Below are 19793 nucleotides of genomic sequence, written 5' to 3'. Positions count from 1 at the left end.
AGTTGACACATTAAAAGACATCACAGTGTTCAAGGCACCTAATGCTTCTTTCTGTGTCACAATCCCTTAGTTGTCTGGGATACCTATTCAGACTTGATTTATATGTGTTCTGAATCTAGATATTTCACCATTATGAATCAGGGAGAGCTCTCAGTTGACTTTCAACTAGAAAAAGAGGCTAGTTAACGAATTCATGCTGAGATGTTAATATACTGCTGTTCTAGTTAGGCCTGGCATAGCTGGAAGGAAGAGAAATCTATCCAAGTTAGTTCAAGAAAAGCAGTACTATTTAAAGAATGGGCCATTAGTTTGGGGCTGGAGATGGTTCTGGATTTAGGGTAGCCGTGGGGATTTGAGCAGCAGGAATTTGTGATTCCTGTCTTATGTCATTAAAGTGACATTCTCCTTTGATTCTTTCTGTTTCAATAGCAACCAGCAAGTTCCTTTCATACTTCCAGTTCAAATTTCCAAGAGAAGGAATTTTGGCTTAGCCAATAACTTCTATTTTTAAGGGTAGAATGTCCTGTATTCCAAACCAGGTTCTATGTGGCTGGCCAGGTGCCTCTTTCTTCCAGGAGAACAACCCAGTTCTGTTTCCCTGAGCAGAGACTTTGGTGAGGTAAGTTGAAGCTAAAAGGAAAAGTCAGGCATGACAGGCACACTGACTTATTTAGAATATCGTCTCAAGGTTATCTTTTATTTAATTGAGTAATGCATTAAATTTTCAAAAATAAGACTACTTTTCAAACTTCAGGCATAACTGAAAGGGAAACAGAAAGTTTTGGATTTAGGCCTTGGGTAGGTAGAGTCTGATATTCTTTTGATACCGGAGACTGCTAGGAAACATTACACATCAAGATTGTGGGCCATTTATCCATAACAGTCCTCCTTTTACCTCAGAAAAGATGTCTTGATAAACTGTCAGTGGCTTTCCCATAGCACAGAACTTTAAGGCCTTTATAGTTTCATTTCCCAAAGGTAAATTGAACAAGTTATATGTTTAACATTCTGCAAAATTATTATATCTTGTTTTGCCCAGAAAAATTATGTATGCTTGCTACTTTGTAATATTTTTTTGAGACTCAAAAAAGCCAGCCTCCAAGTACCCCTGATAAGTAAAAGAATGGTGGTGCCTGGTTGGCTTAGTCAGTAGGGCATGCAACTCTTGATCTCAAGGTCATGAGTTCAAGTCCCATATTGGATGTAGAGCTTACTTCAAAAGGAATGGATTTTCCTTAGAAATTGGATGACAGGGCAGCTCTGGTGGCTCAGTGGTTTAGCGCCGCCTTCAGCCCAGGGTATGATCCTGGAGACCTGGGATGGAGTTCCACGTTGGGCTCCCTGCATGGCGCCTGCCTCTCTCTCTGTCTTCCGTGAGTAAATTAAAAAAAAAAAAAAAAAAAAAAAAAGACATTGGATGACATCACTGTTAATTGTCTAGATTACAAAAGACCAGATCACCTTTTCTAATTTTTGAAACAAAAAGTTTCACCAGAAAAGGGCAGGAAATGTATTTTAAATGATATCTGAGTATTATTTATTAATATTGAAAGTGGAAAGTAAAAGGTACTTGTTGAAAAACTTACTTCCTGTCTGAATGTCCAAGTCATTGTTTTATTAAAGATAAATTAGTCTTTAGAAGACTAAAAGAAGGGAATCTCCTTTGGCAAATTTTCTCTTTCCTCACTATTCCATAGGGCCTTTGCCTTACAAAAGTTAACTTAAGGGCACCCCCGGTGGCACAGCGGTTTAGCGCCGCCTTCAGCCCGGGGTCTGATCCTGGAGACCCGGAATCGAGTCCCGTGTCGGGCTCCCTGCATGGAGCCTGCTTCTCCCTCTGCCTGTGTCTCTGCCTCTTGGTCTCTCTCTCTCTCTCTCTCTGAATAAATAAATTAAAAAAAAAAAACTTACAAAAGTTAACTTAATACCTAGTAACCTAGAGAAATATGCATGTAATAATACAAAGTGGCCAGCAGATGCAGCTTCTATCTTAGAATGAAAAGGACATGTGACACCTTTGCACATGCTTTTCATTTTTTTTTTTTAAATATAGTTTATTTCTAGAAATCTGTACACCCAATGTGGGGCTCAAATTTACCACTGTGAGATTAAGAGTCGCATGTTCTTTCAACTGAGCTGGCCAGGCATTCCATCTTTTAATATATTCCTTTTGTGTATTATAAAAATGTGCTTATAGCAAAGTATCTGGAAAATACTAAAAATTATTTTTAAAGTTCATAATTTCACCAGTCATAGGCATCCACTATTAACACTTTGGTGAATTTCCTTTGCATATATTTTGACAGGACAGTGATTGTCTTGTATATACAAATTTACCTTTCTTCTTTTTTCTTTTTTTTCTTCCTATTTTTAAATAAGAGCCAAGAAATGCCATGTCCTTGTGATTCTTTTTGTCAACATGGATTTTTTTAGATTGTTGATTATTGATGGATCATAACACCCTTCTGTAATTCTTTATTTCCCATTCATCCTTTTTTCATTATTTTAAAACATGCTATTTTATATATATAAAAGAATATGTGCAATCTATGTGTAGGTTATAAACTATGTAAGGAATATCTGTGGGCACTCTGCCAATTCAACAACTAGAGTTTACCAATAATTCATAAAATTACATGTTCTTGGGACGCCTGCATGGCTCAGGGGTTGAGTGTCTGCCTTCAGCTCAGGTCGTGACCCCTGTGGTCCCTGGGATCCAGTCCCATGTCAGACTCCCTGCAGGGGGCCTACTTCTCCCTCTGCCTGTGTCTATCTCTCATGAATAAAATCTTTTTTTAAAAAAACAATCTACATGTTCTCTTAACCCTTTCCTCCCTCAACTATTGTTTAACCTAAATTAAAACAATTGAAAATTGAAAATTTTCTCTCATCAAATTGATTTTTTTCATTGATACTAAGTCCCATTTTTGTTACTAAAGTTTCTACTAAATACTCATGTTGTGATCCTGTTACACAGCCAGGCAAACGTTTTTGGTGATAGCTCTAACCTTAATCCTTACCTGTTTCCTTAGGCTGCTTCCTGTACCAACTTCCCCTCAAAGTTATGTTCTTTTTTAATCCTAAAGTCCAAGGCCAGTGTGGCAGTTCAAAATTATGCTTTTGTAATTGAGGAGTAGGCAAAAAAAAAAAAAGAAAAGCCATATTTGGAGCTTTTAAAAATTCCTGATTCAAGAGTGACATTTAGGATTAAGAGAGGCATTCCAGGGATCCCTCGGTGGCGCAGCGGTTTGGCGCCTGCCTTTGGCCCAGGGCGCGATCCTGGAGACCCGGGATCGAATCCCACGTCGGGCTCCCTGCATGGAGCCTGCTTCTCCCTCTGCCTGTGTCTCTGCCTCTCTCTCTTTCTCACTGTGTGTCTATCATAAATAAATAAATAAAAATTAAAAAAAAAAGAAAGGCATTCCATCAGTGTTAATGCTGACAGCCAGTGGTTTTCTAAGAACCTATGAAATTAAAAGGCTTTAAAAAAGGACGGCACAGTTCCTCCCGGGTAATTCAGTAAGGGTGTGACCTTGCATATTTTATTTACACCCCCGCCCTAGTTTTCCTCTCCTTTCTTAAATGGGATTAGCAACAACTCGCCCACTTTCCTGGGTTGTTTGTGAGGTACAACAGTGTCTGGAAATAATAATGTTGTGCACGAAACTCCTACCCAAATGGCAAGTAATTCTTTAAGAAGAAAGAAAAATGACCTTGAATTTCAGCGCGAAGGACGTGACTGGTGTGTGTCTCCACAACTACCCACTGCAGCCGCTGAGAGACGCCACAGGAGCTCTCGCCTGGCACCGACACACCTCCGCTCGACGTGGAGGACGAGAACTGACGGCCTGAGGCTTCGGACGGGCCTGAAATCCAGCGTCTCTCGCAGTGACTATCAGCGGGTCCTCGCACAACCCACTTCCCTCCAGAGCAGTCGCCGTCGCCCCCGCCCCCGCCCCCGCGTCAGGACTCGCTTAGCCCTCCTCCTCCCGCCACCGCGAAAACCGCCTCCGCGCCGGGCCCTGGCTCCTCCCCCTCCCCCACAATGCATCGCTCTGTTCCCTCTAGGCGGCTGCTCCGTCACGTGTCGCGCGGCGGCGCGCGCCCCCGCTTGGCGCACGCGCAGAGAGCATTCCCCAGCTATTTTTCTCCGTGGCAGCGGCGGCGAGCGGAAGTGCTGGGGAGCGCCAGTTCCGTCTGTGTGTTCGAGTGGACAAAATGGCGAAGATCGCCAAGACCCACGAAGGTAAGGCGTCTTCCCGTGCTCCCGCGTCTTCTCTGCTGCCAGCCTGCCAAGACTCGATTTTACTCGGTTTTTGCCTCGGCCTGTGGTTTCGTTGGTGGGGTGCCGCGCCCGCGCGTGGGGGCCCTGGTCGGCTCCTCGGCGCTAGCGGCGCAGGCCACTGCCCCACGTAATGGCGTCCTACTCCTCCACCGCGGGCAGGCGCTTTGTTCCGCGTTTGGGTCCTGTTCCTTCAGAGTTGCTTCTCTTTTCCGAGCGGAAGGCCTCGTTCAGACGGCTCGCCGGGGGGGAGGCCAGGGCCGCGAATCGGGGAAACGGGCGTGAAAGCCGGGAGTCGCCCTCGCCTCACGGAACTGTGGCGGGCGCAGTTCGTGCCCGGGGGAGTCGGGGGAGCCCGGGAACACGGCAGCCGCTTTTCGGCAGCGCCAACTCGAGCGTAGCCTGCTTGAGGCCCGTTCCTCTTCGTCTCGGCTAATCAGGCATCTAAAATACTTTTTTTTTTTTTGTATGAAGTGATTTGGACATAAAATCTGGTAGTTTTTTCTTCCCGTGATCACTTGTATATTGGTGTTTGTTCCCCACCCCCCCCCTTGGAGACTGATGATTGGTGGAAGAGGGAAAGGCACGTTATTATTCCCAGCGGTCAAAGCTTTCGAGGTACCTGATCGTTTTGTGGAATTCGGAGAACACGGAATTTAGGAAAATGCTGAGAATAAGCCGGAGTTCTTGAGGGAGTATCCAGTTTCCAGAAATGACAGGAAATAGGGTCACTTCAGAGAAGATGAGGCATGGGCATTGGGAGGCGCGTTCCTTAGGATTTTTTTTTTTTTTTTCTGACCTGGAATCTGAAGCGTTCGTCGAACGGGAGGCTTCCAGGAGTCATTTGTATTTTCACGGGTCGTTTCCAGGTGCTGGCTCCGTGTGAGTCCGAAGTAACAAAGAGTAAGGCCGTGCAAAGTTTTACAGGCTCCTGGGGAGACAGGTGTGTGTGTGTGTATACGTTTTCATTCTTTCATGAGGCAAATTAACGCTTAAATAGAAATACAGGCCGCATGTTCTGGGATTCTGGGTAACGGAGTGATTAATTCCTGCCTAGGTAGGACTCTTCCATAGAGGAGGTGACGTGTCCCTGGCCTAAACGGATCAATCCGTTTTAAATTAGGGGAGGACATTTGAGCCTGAGAGGACATCTTGTAACGAGGCAAGGAGTCCTGAAAAGTGTGTTTGAGTAGTGGACTGTGGCGCTGCAGGGAGGGAAAGTGTAGGCGAATCTGGAAAGGTTGGTTGGGACCAGGATGTGAATGCCCTGGAATAATTGTGTTCCCCGCCAGAACTGAAGTCCAGCTCTCTGCGACATGCTAATTAATGGGCAGTGACTTTAATACTCTTCTCGTTGTGGGGGTAGGTATTTAGGATTTATTTATTTATTTTATTATTATTTTTTATATTTTTTTATTTATTCATGAGATATTTTTTATTTTATATGAGATATATATTTTATTTTATTTATTTATTCATGAGAGACACAGAGAAAGAGAGGCAGAGACACAGGCAGAGGGAGAGGCAGGCTCCCCCACAGGGAGCCTGATGCGGGACTCGATCCCGGAACCCCAGGATCACGCCCAGGGCCAAAGGCAGGCACCAAGCCGCCGAGCCACCCGGGCTGCCCGGTATTTAGGATTTAAACACTGTTTTAGCCCTGAAGGTTGTTTAGGCACTTACTCTTCTGTCTTTAGACTAATCCGGATGTAACCTTTTGCAAAATAATTAGAAACTGAAGATGTTGCTCTTGTTTATTCAGGAGTAGGCTGTTCATTGGGGGCAGTTTGTGGCTTTGATCACTTGTTTGTTGATATTTTTAATCATAAAGATACTTTTGGACAGGGAAATCAAGGTTTGGATCAGGTTTCCTGCTTTTTTGAGACTCAATTAAAAGCTTTGGTCTATAGAAGATTGAAGTTGATTGGCCAAGTTTGCTTTTTTATTTGGAATCTTGCTACAGTATGAATTAACTGATGCTATAAAGAAAGTATAGCAGTATTCAGTTAACAACAGCACTGTGTATAAGACAGTCTGTCACTGTGAGTTTTTGGTAAAGGATGATCAATGTTTAGTGGAAATATGCATAATATTTACATAGAGATACTTTCCTAAAGATCTGGAATGGTTCATGGTGCATCTCTTCTCTTTTCCCTTAATAAGTCATCTCTGATAGCCTGGAGCAGATTTCTTGGTGGGTTTATTTATTTATTTATTTATTTATTTACTTACCTAGGTGCTACTGTAGCTCTTTATTATACTAGAATATTCTATTGTGTTAAGGTTTTTTAAAAAATATTTATTCATGAGAGAGAGAGAGAGAGGCAGAGACACAGGCAGAGGGAGAAGCAGGCTCCATGCAGGGAGCCTGACGTGGGACTCCATCCCGGGTCTCCAGGATCACGCACTGGGTGGAAGGCGGCGCCAAACTGCTGAGCCACCCGGGCTGCCCAAGGTTTTCTTATCCACGTTGAGACTGATGTGTACAGGAACTATTTCTTGGTATCCCCAGTACCTAATGCCTAATGAGTACTGAGTATTAACATTTATTGAGAGATTATATTGGAAATATTAAAAGTTTCACAGAAAGGGGCCGCTTAAACTCACTTTTGAATGATTGGGTAGGTTTGGATACATTGTTTGGCTGAGGTAGGTGGGAAGTAGGACTTGTTAATGTATTGGGAACCTTCTGCGCTGAGAGGAAGAAAGGTTTGCATCAAATTAAAGAAAGCTTTGAACTCTAAGTTAGGCTTGACTTGGCTTTCCAGTGACTACAGAATAAAGTACCTACTTCTCCCAGGTGACAAGTTATTTCTGCATTTTGGGAAAGTCTTTAGTTGCAGTGTTGAAGAGTGGCAGTAAGAGCAGCAATTCTTAAGCTAGGCTTGAGTTTGAACCTCACTGTAGTAACTTTAAAAATGTATATTCTTTGATTTTTGTTTTAGAGTTGTCCATCATCATGTGGTGTGTGTGTGGTTTTTTTAAGCTATGATCTTTTTTTTTTTTTTTAAGATTTTATTTGAGAAAGGGAATAAGAGACAGAGGGAGCACAAACTGCACAAACGGGGAGAAGCAGAGGATAAGGGAGAAGCAGACTCCCCACTGAACAGGAAGCTGTAATGTGGGCTCAACCCCAAAATTATGACCTGAGCTGAAGGCTGACGCTCAACTGACTGAGCCACCCAGGCACCCCATCTTGTTGCTTTTTTAAGAAGATTATATAATCTTTTTATCCTAAGTAATATTGCTAGTAAGGAGTTTTCTTTGTTGTATTTTTTTCTTTGTTGTATTTTTAAAAAAGATTTTATTTGTTTATTCGTGAGAGACAGAGAAGGCAGAGACGCAGGCAGAGAGAGAAGCAGGCTCCCTGAAGGGAGCCTGATGTGGGACTTGATCCCGTAACTCCAGGATCATGCCCTGAGCCAAAGGCAGATGCTCTACCGCTGAGCCCCCCAGGGATCCCTGTAATTTAGTTTTAGAGTAATTGCTGCATCAGTAATTTTTACTTGAATTTTGTAAATTAATATTGTATTCAAAGTGATCTAGGTAATTGTACCTTCCTATATGTTGTTTTCACAGGTTATTAGTTAAGTATCATTGAGCCAAACTGATAACTTGTTTTTGTTTTTATGCTGTCATAGTCCTTTTTCATATTTCTGTTACGATCAGCCCTTAATATCCTTTTTTAAGCAACCTGATTGTTTTTTACCCTGGTGGGTCACATTTTCCAGTATTGAAAGATAAAAAGGGGATCCCTGGGTGGCGCAGCGGTTTGGCACCTGCCTTTGGTCCAGGGCGTGATCCTGGAGACCCGGGATCGAATCCCACGTCGGGCTCCCGGTGCTTGGAGCCTGCTTCTCCCTCTTCCTATGTCTCTGCCTCTCTCTCTCTCTCTCTCTCTCTCTCTGTGACTATCATAAATAAAAAATAAAAAATAAAATAAAATAAAAAGAACTGGACGGGTTCACATCAATAAAATCTTTTGAACCTTTTGGCATGTTTAGTTGTGTCAAAATATACAGTTACTACTGTGCATAATCTTGCTGTTCAGCAGTTCACATGTTGTTGACTTTGACAGACAAGGAGCACACTTTTTTTCTCTTGCGAAGGGGAAGGGAAAAATGAATTATCCTTAAATTTAATGGCTTGTTCTGCCAGTGCCTTTTTTTTTTTTTTTTAAGATTTTATTTATTTATTCATCAGAGAGAGAGGCAGAGACACAGGCAGAGGGAGAAACAGGCTCCATGCTCGGAGCCTGACGTGGGACTTGATCACAACCTGGGCCGAAGGCAGCGCTAAACCGCTGAGCCACTGGGGCTGCCCTGCCAGTGCCTCTTGAATGGATTTTTGGAGAGCATCACAAAGCTGAAAAGTTTATTTCCCTTAATTTTGCTTTGTCTGGGAATAGTCATGGTATTCATTTTCTGAGATTTTTATTTTTCTGTGTTCAGAATACTTACTGTTTGGTTTTGTAGACTTCCAGTGTGCATGTTGTTAGTAAAAATAAAAAGGAAAGCAATTGTTTAAAGATTTATTTTTTAAAGATTTTATTTATTCATGAGAGAGAGAGAAGCAGAGGCACAGGCAGAAGGAGAAGCAGGTTCCATCAGGGAGCCTGACGTGGGCCTCAGTCCCAGGTCTCCAGGATCACGCCCTGGGCTGAAGGCGGCGCTAAACCGCTGAGCCGCCCAGGCTGCCCCGCTTAAAGATTTTTTAAAAGGTTTTTCTTTTCTGATTATTTAATACTAGATTTAAGTAATGCTAATTAGGGATTAATCACTTAGGAATTGATACCTTTAGTGTTCAGTAAAATAATTTACCACTATAGTTAATTTTCTGGTTGGAGTTCTGTTTAAGGAAAAGGATGAAAGTTGGGATACAGAACCCCACTTGGTATTTTCTGGATGACTTTTAGAGGTGTTATATGTGGGAAATCCTTGCTCACTACTTGCAGAAATGGACCAGACTAAGGTGTCAATGAGTAACATGAGAAGGCTGTGCCTCTGTAACATGTAATGAACAGTGATTAGAACATTGAAAACAATCTAAATAAAAAATGAGGAATAAAAAGACACATTGAGGAGAATATGCTGCAAGTTGGATTTAGCAATATCTGGGACATAGAAAACAGAAGGCACAAAATGGGAAACCAGTAGAGACAGAATTGGGGAGCAGTTAAACAGTTGCATCAGATGTGACCAGTGATGGTTTATCTCAGTTTGATATTTAGGTCTTAGTTTAAATTATAAACAGTAGGTTAGATGTTGCCCATCTTTTTTTTTTTTTTAAAGATTTTATTTATTTATTCATAGACACAGAGAGAGAGGGAGGCAGAGACACAGGGAGAGGGGGAAGCAGGCTCCATGCAGGGAGCCCGATGTGGGACTTGATCCTGGGTCTCCAGGATCACACCCTGGGCTGCAGGCGGCACCAAACCGCTGCGCCACCAGGGCTGCCCATGTTGCCCATCTTTTAAAAGACCTCAGTTCTGTAGTATTTGAAGTCACATTCAACTTCCTACTAAAACATTTGATGTATTTGTCAAAAGTTTGTAATTTTAACAATTACCATTTTTCTGATTATAAAAGTAATGTAATTTTTAAGAAAATGAGAAATGGAAATCATTTTTGAATGAATTAAGATACCAAGTGGACTAGCTCCCAGATTTCACTAATTCACACTGTTAGTTAATATCTGTCTTTTAGGAAAGGATTTGTTCTCTGATAGTTTAAAGCATTCCTAGGATCAGAAATCCCCTCCAAAAAGAAGAAAGCGTCAATCGAATAATGGCATTTATTTTCTGTAGGTCATAGGAGCAAATTTAGTTTTGAAATTTATGTTTATATCTTAACATTTATTAAGATTTTATGTTACCATCAACTAGCAAAATAAAACCAGTGAAGGAAAAGAAATGAGAGATTGAGAAGAATGGAGACTTTTAAGATTGAAGATCTTACATAAAAGAGCTAAAAAAATTCTGTTTATATCCAGCAGAGGACTCCATTTCAAAGAAGAGAGAGCTTTTATTTTTCTGTTGCATGGGGTAATAGGCCTTGGTTTCTTCTTCTTCTTCTTCTTTTTTTTTTTTTTTTTTTAAATATTTTGTTTACTTATTCATGAGAGACACAGAAAGAGGCAGAGACACAGGCAGAGGGAGACGCAGGCTCCATGCAAGGAGCCCAATGTGGGACTCGATCTGGGGACTCCAGGATCCCACCCTGAGCTGAAGGCAGACAGATGCTCAACAGCTGAGCCACTGAGGTGTCCTAGGCCTTGATTTCAAGGGGCTAGGAGAACCAAGAAGGAGAAAAAAGGGCAAAATTTAAGAGAACCATGCTTAAATTTTCTTTAACTTTCTATTGTAAACTGCAAACATAAGAACATAGACTAGTGAATTGAACCCATGCTGCACCCATCACCTAGCACAAACATGGGCTCACTTTTGTTTAATCTGTACTCTGGTCCCTTCCACCCTTCCCATCAATTTTTTTGGTTGCTTTATAAAAATTTTATTCAAAAATTTTTTCCAGTTCATTTGAATCAGGTTCCAAAAAAAATCCATACATCAGTTAGTCTTAAATTTTTAGATTCTCACCACTACTGCTACAATTAAGATGTCTGGATTCCCACGGCAAGGGAAGTGCCAAGAAAATTGCTGGCTTTTGGAATGAACATAGTTCTGAAATCATACTTTAGGGTTAAGTTGGACCATCCATGGCAAGGAAATCTAACAAGGGATTTGCACCATCAGCTGCCCCTCCCACTATGATTTTAATGGCAATGAAGGTACTCACAGTTTTTCTTACAGTTATTTCTATCTGAAATAGTTGTGGTTTTTTTTTAAGATTTTTATTTACTTATTCATGAGAGACGCAGAGACATAGGCAGAGGGAGAAATAGGCTCCCCGCGGGAGCTCCACGTGAGACTCCATCCTAAGGTCCCAGGATCACGACCTAAACCAAAGGCAGACGTTCAACCACTGAACCACTCAGGGGTCCCTATCTGAAATAGTTTTGCTTGAGTAACCCTGTGCTGTTCATACCTCAAAATAGGAATACCAATTTAAGAAAAACCTCATTCTCAACAGTTTGCCTTTAAGGCTTCTCCTTTAGTGAGGCTCTTGCAGACTCTGGTCTGCTACTTTTTTTTTTAAATTTTTTTATGATAGTCACACAACAGAGCGGGGGGGGGGGGGGGGCAGAGACACAGGCAGAGGGAGAAGCAGGCTCCATGCACCGGGAGCCCGACGTGGGATTCGATCCCGGGTCTCCAGGATCACGCCCTGGGCCAAAGGCAGGCGCCAAACCTCTGCGCCACCCAGGGATTCCCCCCCCCTTTTTTTTTTTAATTCGTGAGAGACACAGAGGCAGAGACACAGGCAGAGGGAGAAGCAGGCTCCATGCAGGGAGCCAGACGTGGGACTCGATCCTTGTTCTCCAGGATCACACCCTGGGCCGAAGGCAGCGCTAAACCTCTGAGCCACCCGGGCTGCCGGACATGTTTTTTTTTTTTTTTTTTAAGCACACACACACTGACATGCACTAGTGCTGCAAGGGGGAGTGCGGGGGAGCAGAGGGAGAGAGAGTCTTAAGCAGACTATGCTGAATGTGCCCTACATGGGACTCAATGCCATGATCTTGATCTTGAGCCCACTGGAAACCAAGAGTTGGAGGGTTAACCGACAGGCGCCCCTAAGTACAGGCCTAATACTTAACTAGTACTTTGATGTCTAAGACATCTTTTTTTTAAATCACTACTAGATTGCCAACTCAGGATTTGAAGGACAACCCATAACTTCAATTTTAAGATTCCAAATTTGCTTTCAAGATAGGGAATTCCTCAAAGTAGGAATTCCCTACTTTGTTTTTAAGTTTTACGCATCAGTAACCAAGAGTCCTACTGTATATGCTCCGCCTCCTTCCTCCCACTCCATAGATTTTGCTGAAAATGAGGGAGGGTTGGGTGGGGAACAAAAGTGAAGCTTTCATCTGGGAAATCAGATTATTTAATTGGTAAAAGGTTTTACTTATTTATTTGAAAGAGGGCATGCATGGGGAGGGGTAAAGGGAGAAGCAGGCTCCCCACTGAGCAGGGAACCAGACATGGGGCTCCATCCCAGGACCCTGGGATCATGACCTGAGCCAAAGGCAGACGCTTACCCGACTGAGCCACCCAGGTACCCCAAGAAAAATAAGGTAATTTAGAAATCCACATTAGATATATCTGTCTCCTGATGCCCCTCCCCATTCTTAACACCATTAAGCTTGAATTTTACTAATCTCACTTATCCCAGCTCCCAGCTTTTCATTTTACTTAACTTCTTCCATTTCATCTCTCAAAATGATTCTTCCTCTTTTATACAGAATAATGCAACTTCTGTTCTCAAACTTGCATAAACACACCAAAAGGACTTTGTAAGCTTTTTATAAAATTAAACATATACTACTTTAAAATCCATATAAGATATTTACCTATATAAGACTAGGTATTTACCCAACTGCTATTAAATCCAATATTTACATAAAAACCTATGTGAATGTTCTATAGCAGCCTTATTTGTAGTTTTTACAAACTGCAGGCAACCTGGATGCTGTAGTACCCTGGAATACTACTTGATTATGAGAAATATTGACATGTGTCAGGAAGACTGGAAAATTTATGGGTTCACATGGATTAGAGTGCTAGCTCTTGGTAGTCCTGCGTGGCCAGGAAGTTTCTCGTCTAGTCACTAGCAGACAGTATCCATTTTTCTTTATCTTCACATCAGAATGTTTCAACTGCAGGGAGTCTGAACTGGAAAGGGATTAGGCTGGAACAGAGGATTTATTCATGTTGGTTATAATTAAAGTAGGAAGAGATTAGCATAAACATTTCCTCCTTTCTCCTCTCAAGTCTTTAATATTTGGGCCTTTGATTTCTTTTTTTTTTTTTTTTTTTTTTTTTTTGGTATGTTCCCTCATTTTTTTTTCTATTGTTGCTAGCAAATCTTACGCATTTGTTGTCAGAAATTGTCTATTTGCTTGTCTTTAGTTAATATTTAAGAAAGTACAGGAATACCTGCGTAACAGTAGCTATAATTTTGTGTGAGATACTGGGATCCCTGGGTGGCGCAGCGGTTTGGCGCCCGCCTTTGGCCCAGGGCGCAATCCTGGAGACCCGGGATCGAATCCCACGTCGGGCTCCCGGTGCATGGAGCCTGCTTCTCCTTCTGCCTGTGTCTCTGCCTCTCTCTCTCTCTCTCTCTCTCTCTCTCTCTCTCTCTCTGTGACTATCATAAATAAATAAAAAATTAAAAAAAAATTTTGTGTGAGATACCTTTGAAAATAAGAAATTAAATAGAGGGACGCCTGGGTGGCTCAGTGGTTGAGCATCTGCCTTTGGCTCAGGTCGTGATCCTGGAATCTCCGTGATGAGTCCCGTGTCAGGCTCCCTTGCAGGGAGCCTGCTTCTCCCTCTGTATATGTTTCTGTCTCTCTCTCTCTGTGTCTCATAAATAGATAGATAGATAGATAGATAGATAGATAGATAGATAGATAATCTTTTTTAAAAAAAGGAAAATAAGAAGTTAGAGACAACTTTATCTTTCCCAGAGATGCAAAATGTTTATAGAATTGGAAAAATTGCTTTTAATGACTTCTACAGATTGAAAGTTACCTTTTAATTATGAAATAGTGTAATCATTCAGAAACATACAGGAAAAAATATAATGAACCCAATGTAATCCATTGCTCAGGTTTACTAGTTCTTAATATTTTGCCATATTTGTGCCACAAATTTTATTTATTTTGTAAACAAGATATCACAGTTACCTTGTTTATAAATGTAACAATACATTTGTTTGCATAAATATTTGAGTTTTTTTTTTAATATTTGAGTTTATTATGTTTTGTTTTGGCACATAGTTTATTAGATAATTGCTGAGTTTTCTACTTTTTAATTGTCCTTTGCGTAACTGCTGAGTGTTGTGGAGGCTGTTATCTCAGTTTTGTGGGTAGTTTGATGTTTGTGTAAATATGCTGCAGTTTACAGTGCATAAACAAAACCCACAAGCTTTTAGACTTTTATCCATAGTTTTTTTTTTTTTTAAGATGTTATTTATTCATTAGAGACACAGACAGAAGCAGAGACACAAGCAGCGAGAAAAGCAAAGAGAGAAGCAGGCTCCATGCAGAGAGCCCGAAGTGGGACTCAGTCCTGGGACTCCAGGATGATGCCCTGGGCTGAAGGCAGGTGCTAAACCGCTGAGCCACCCAGGGGTCCCTTATCCATAGTTTCAATCGGGTACACACGTAGTACTGGTTTGCACATAAACATTGAACTATACAACTCGTAGAAATTTAGTAATGAACTCCCTTTAGAATTAACAACAAAGAGCTGCATAGTCCCTAGGTAATTTTTTTGCTGAATTTTATTTAATAGGAATCCAGTCAGATATGCATAAACTTTATACAAACCTAAATTTGAGATTTTGAGTACTTTTGTAATTAGAAAACTCTGTTGCTAATGCTTACGCAAAATCATCAGGTAAGATTCAATAGATGAAAGTAGTTCCTGAGTAAATGTATTATCCAAATAAAGGACTAGCTGCTTGGACTGGAAAAATCCTTTCAAAGGAAAATAAAACTGTGATGTATTAGTGTGTGGAGAGGGAGAACAAGCTGCACAATGTGTATAGTTAAGATGCAGGGTTTTTTTGGTTTGTTTTTTTCTTTAAATCAACACTCCTTTCCCATTTGTTGTTGCATATGAGCTAGAAAAAAGTGTAACATGTCCTAAATTGGAAATTTTGGTAAGAGTCGGCCAGGGCTAGAAGTGGAGAGGGCCACGTATGAGTTTCCTGGAGTGTTTGTTACTGATGTAGAAACCTGGGCTCTTCGGTTGGAGGTTCCAACTTAACGTATATGAGGCCTGGAACAAGGGCCCTGGTGATTCAGTGTAGGTTGTTAGTAGGCTACACTGATTCTGTAGAGGGGAGATTGCAGATTATTTAACTGGCCTGATTTACCCTTTGTGTGTCTTGTCTCGATCCTGATGGCAGTAGCATTGGTGGTCTGGTAGAGGAACCTGTTTACTTAAAAGTGATCCATGCATCTGGTGGGTTTTGTTTTGTTTTGCTTTGGCCTCACACATTTTAGGAATGCAAATGTTCAGAAAGAAAAAAATAGCTTAATCTTAACTCCTCCCTTAACCAGTCTTGCTAACCACTGAGGTTTCTTCTGTATTTCAGGACAAATAATTCTGGGGGTGAGGGAGGGGAGCAAATGTGTATTTAAAACTTTTAAAAAAACATAGTTTGAACAGAAACAAAAATAGAATAAAATAAACCACAAGCTCACATGAGGATATTTCTGTTTGTGATTGATCCTGGTGGGGACCCCTGACTGGCTGGCCTACTGTGACAGCTTGGAGGGGAGAGATGCTGGAAAACATAACTGTGGAGATAGTGGTACCTTGGATACAGGATAAGAATTTTGAGTTCCACATTGGAGCTGCTCAAGTTCACTTAAACTTGTTCTGTTATTTTGAGCTTCTGAGACTTGCTCCCACTCTTATTGGGGAAATCTGGTCCAGCTGGGATACATAATACATTTTCTGCTTTAAACTGCACCCATATTGAACTGTAGAGCTTTCTCCCTTTGCTGAGGGTGTGGTTTGGGCATTTGCGTTGTGTCATTTGAATCTTTTTCCTTTTGGTCCTTGCAAACTAGTAAATGAGCTTTTCATCAAAGGTTTTTAATTCAGTTGAAGATAAGGAGCTGGCAAGAACTGAAACATCTATTTGTTGGGCCACAGAAATCAGGAGCTATAGAAACTCTTTTGTTTCTTATACATCTGTATATTCAGGTTATAGCAATGAAACATTAGTTTGTAATTTAAAGTACCTGTATCAGGAAGGTTGGAAGACTAATCTATTTATTTATTTGTTTTATTTTTAAGGTTTTATTTATTTATTCATGAGAGACACGAGGGGTGGCGTTGGAGACACAGCCAGAGAGAGGGAGAAGCAGGCTCCATGCAGGGAACCTAATGTGGGACTCGATTTTGGGATCATGGGATCATGCCCTGAGCCAAAGGCAGATGCTCAGCCTCTGAGCCACCCAGGTGTCCCTGCACATTCTAATTTGAGAACCACTCCCCCCCCCCTTTTTTTTTTAAGATTTTATTTATTTATTCATAGAGACAGAGAGGGAGAGAGAGAGGCAGAGACACAGGCAGAGGGAGAAGCAGGCTCCATGCAGGGGGCCTGACGTCGATCCCTGGTCTCCAGGATCACACTCTGGGGGGCAGGCGGCGCTGCCCGAGAACCACTCTCCATAGTACTGTTTTTCTGTTTCTGGTATTGGTTTAACTGATTTTGAGTTTTGTTCTTGGTCCTTAATCAACATTGACAGTATTTTTTTCATTTGGGGAAAGGTTTGGAATTCAACAATAATTTAAACTTTGGTAACCCATTCTTAAGAGTAATTTGTAGTTGATGAAATGCTAAGCATCTCTTCTGTATACAAGCCTTATCTGTTGAGGTAGAGATGTATTAAGTGTATTTTTAAAAAATATTTATTCATAAGAGACGGAGAGAGAAGCAGAGACACAAGCAGAGGGAGAAGTAGGCTCCCCAAGGGACCCCAATACAGGACTTGATCACAGGACCCCGGGATCACACATGAGCCAAAGGCAAACACTCAACCACTGAACCCACCGAGGCACTCCTTTATTAAGTATATTAAAAATCAGTACTAGATATAGTTCTAAACCCTTTTGTATTACATTTTAAAGTTCACGTATTTAGAAGTGTAGTTTGATAATTCCTACCAGAGAAGTGCATTGTGTTGGGTCTCTTTGGAAAATTAAAGTCTATATTAACTTTCTTACAGATATTGAAGCACAGATTCGAGAAATTCAAGGCAAGAAGGCAGCTCTTGATGAAGCTCAAGGAGTGGGCCTTGATTCTACAGGTTATTATGACCAGGAAATTTATGGTGGAAGTGACAGCAGATTTGCTGGATACGTGACATCAATTGCTGCAACTGAACTTGAAGATGTGAGTTACTGTATACAAGAGTCAGACATTTTTTTGATGAACAAAAGTATAAAGGAATTTTCCATTTTAGTTATCCTCTTTAATTTGAGAAGATTTGGGTGGTTGGGAGATCTTTCTTTTGGAGGATAAAGCTGTTGAAGGTGTTGTTCTTCCTCTCTAAGGTCCAGAAACTTCAGGAAGTGATGAATTCTGAATCTTTAAGTTAAAACTAGTTTATCCAGGAAAGAACCTGGAAATCATTAACTATTGTAAAATAAAGCCCTATTGTTACCTATTGAGCTCTATCTGGAGTAGCCATGTGAGGTCTGACTTTATTGTAAATCTGTCCTTGCCACTTTTGATTTTTTTTCTTTTTTTTTTTTTTTTAAGATTTTATTTATTCATGAGAGACACAGGCAGAGGGAGGCTCAGAGGCTCTCTGCAGGGAGTCTGACATGGGACTCGATCCCTGGTCTCCAGGATCATGCCCTGGGCCAAAGGCAGCGCTAAACCGCTGAGCAACCCAGGCTGCCCACCGCTTTTGATTTCTGACTTGTGTTTGATACTGTGTGTGTTTTTCCCTTGGCATTTTAATATGAATGGACTGTTTCTTTCTTTCTTTTTTTTTTTTTTTTTTAAGATTTTTAAAATTTATTTATTCATGAGAAACACAGAGGCAGAGGGAGAAGCAGCCTCCATGCAGGGAGCCAGACGTGGGACTCCAGGATCACGACCTAGGCTGAAGGCTGGCGCCAAACCGCTGAGCCACCCAGGGATCCTGAATGGAATGTTTCTTGTTACTGTTGCCAATGGCCTTTTTCAGTGACTCTGGAGGATGACCACCTCTCTTTTGAAGGGCATCCCTCAAAGTGTTTTTATATACTCCACATAGCTTATTTTGTCAGACCGTTCCAAACATCCAAATTTGGTGAAGTTGCTGTTCATTTTTGCGTGATTCAATAACAAATATTTTATGTATATAGATTTTATCAAACTTAGGCTTGTATGAAATTCAAGCCACACTTTATTTTATAGTTGGCACTTTATTTTTAAGAAAAATTTTAAAGTTCCAGAGGTACAATTTCCAGAAGCTAAGGGGGAAATTGTGGTTTTGTTTTTGGATAAAAGTGATGTTAAGATCTTGGTAGTTAACCTATTGTTGTACTACTTAAAGTAGTAAAGTAACAATATAACACTGGTCTGTTTAAATATACTACTAGGGAAACAAATGTATTAAAATTAATTATTTTATTGGTGTCATTACATCATGTTTAAAAAACCATGAGTTAGAAAACAAGGAGGGTTGTCTGGCTGCCGGAGACTCCAGGCATTGTGAGTTCATGCCCCATATTAGGTATAGAGGTTACTTAAAAATAAGATCTTTCAGGCAAGGAAACTGGAGAGTTCTAAATAAGCTTGTTTGCAGTTTCCAGATTTGAAAAACAAACGTCACTATGCTTTGTGTGAGAAAACAAAATCCTCAGGCTTTTCTAGTCTATATATATATTTTTTAAGATTTTATTTATTTACTCATGAGAGAGACAGGCAGAGGGAGAAGCAGGGTCCCCACAGGGAACCTGATGCGGGACTCCATCCCGGAACTTGGAACACGCCCTGAGCCAAAGGCAGACGCTCAACTGCTGAGCCACCCAGGCGTGCCTCTAGTCTATACTTTATTTTAATTAACTTCTATAGAAAGCATTCCTTGTTTAATGCTTTTAAAGGAAAAGAGAGCTAAATTTAATTTTTTAAAGATTTTATTTTTGACTTAAATTTTTTTTTTTTTTTAAGATTTTGTTTATGAGAGAGAGATGAGCAGAGGGAGAGGCAGGGTCCCTGTGGGGAGCCTAATGTGGGACTCGATCCCAGGACCCCGGGATCACAACCTGAGCTGGAGGCAGTCAACTGCTAAGCCACCCAGGTGCCCCCTAAATTTAATTTTTTTTTTTTAAAGTTTGAGTCGAAGAAAACCTGTTTACAAATTTTATGAACAAAAGTTTGGACGCCACTTTTGTCAGTAAGTCTTTGATACCATGTTGAATCTATTTGTTCTTTCTAATTTTTAAGTTCTGACATTTTATTTGTGGTGCATTTCATTGCAGGATGACGATGACTACTCATCATCTACAAGTTTGCTTGGTCAGAAGAAGCCAGGATATCATGCCCCTGTGGCATTGCTTAATGATATACCACAATCAACAGAACAGGTGACTCTTTTTCTTCTCTCCTTCCACCCCTTTTTAAAAATTAAAACCAAAGTTTATTCGGCTAGGAAAACTGAATATCTCAATTCCTATGGAAGCCCACATATTTTGGAAATCACTTTATCAGAATGTCTTGAGAGTTGATTTGGGAGGTACAGAAATAATTATTTTGTCAAGGTAATGGTTTCATGAAGAATTGAACTATGGAAATGTGGACATGTTTATTGTCTCATTTCTTTCTTATTTTTTTCATGTTAACATTCATCCATAAAATGATACAAGATTTTT

The 19793-nt window shown here is 41.0% G+C and overlaps 1 protein-coding gene and 1 long non-coding RNA gene across 5 annotated transcripts in view; one reads left to right on the top strand and one right to left on the bottom strand.

Moving 5' to 3' along the window:
* The window catches only part of SF3B1 (splicing factor 3b subunit 1), a 62562-nt gene that overhangs the window by 18135 nt on the left and 24634 nt on the right, over positions 1–19793 (top strand). For 3 of the 4 annotated variants that reach the window (XR_007408877.1, XM_025441866.3, XM_035710795.2), the window contains exons 2-4: positions 4069–4246; positions 17156–17322; positions 19404–19508. Coding sequence is in view for 2 of the 4 variants with exons in the window: in XM_025441866.3 (XP_025297651.1) it covers positions 4219–4246; positions 17156–17322; positions 19404–19508 (300 nt within the window). In the remaining 2 variants the exon portion in view is untranslated. Of the gene's footprint in view, positions 1–4068; positions 4247–17155; positions 17323–19403; positions 19509–19793 lie in introns of those variants that run through there. The other variant, XR_003134332.3, reaches the window with a different exon arrangement.
* LOC125754499 (uncharacterized) lies at positions 667–4071 on the bottom strand. The gene is made up of 3 exons (XR_007408880.1): positions 3714–4071; positions 3021–3377; positions 667–1368 (listed from the first exon to the last, which is right to left on the bottom strand). It is a non-coding gene; the product is annotated as an uncharacterized LOC125754499 (long non-coding RNA).

Source organism: Canis lupus, chromosome 37 (assembly GCF_003254725.2).
Source record: "Canis lupus dingo isolate Sandy chromosome 37, ASM325472v2, whole genome shotgun sequence".
Classification (NCBI taxonomy): domain Eukaryota; kingdom Metazoa; phylum Chordata; class Mammalia; order Carnivora; family Canidae; genus Canis; species Canis lupus.
This window is presented reverse-complemented; position numbering and strand designations above follow the sequence as displayed.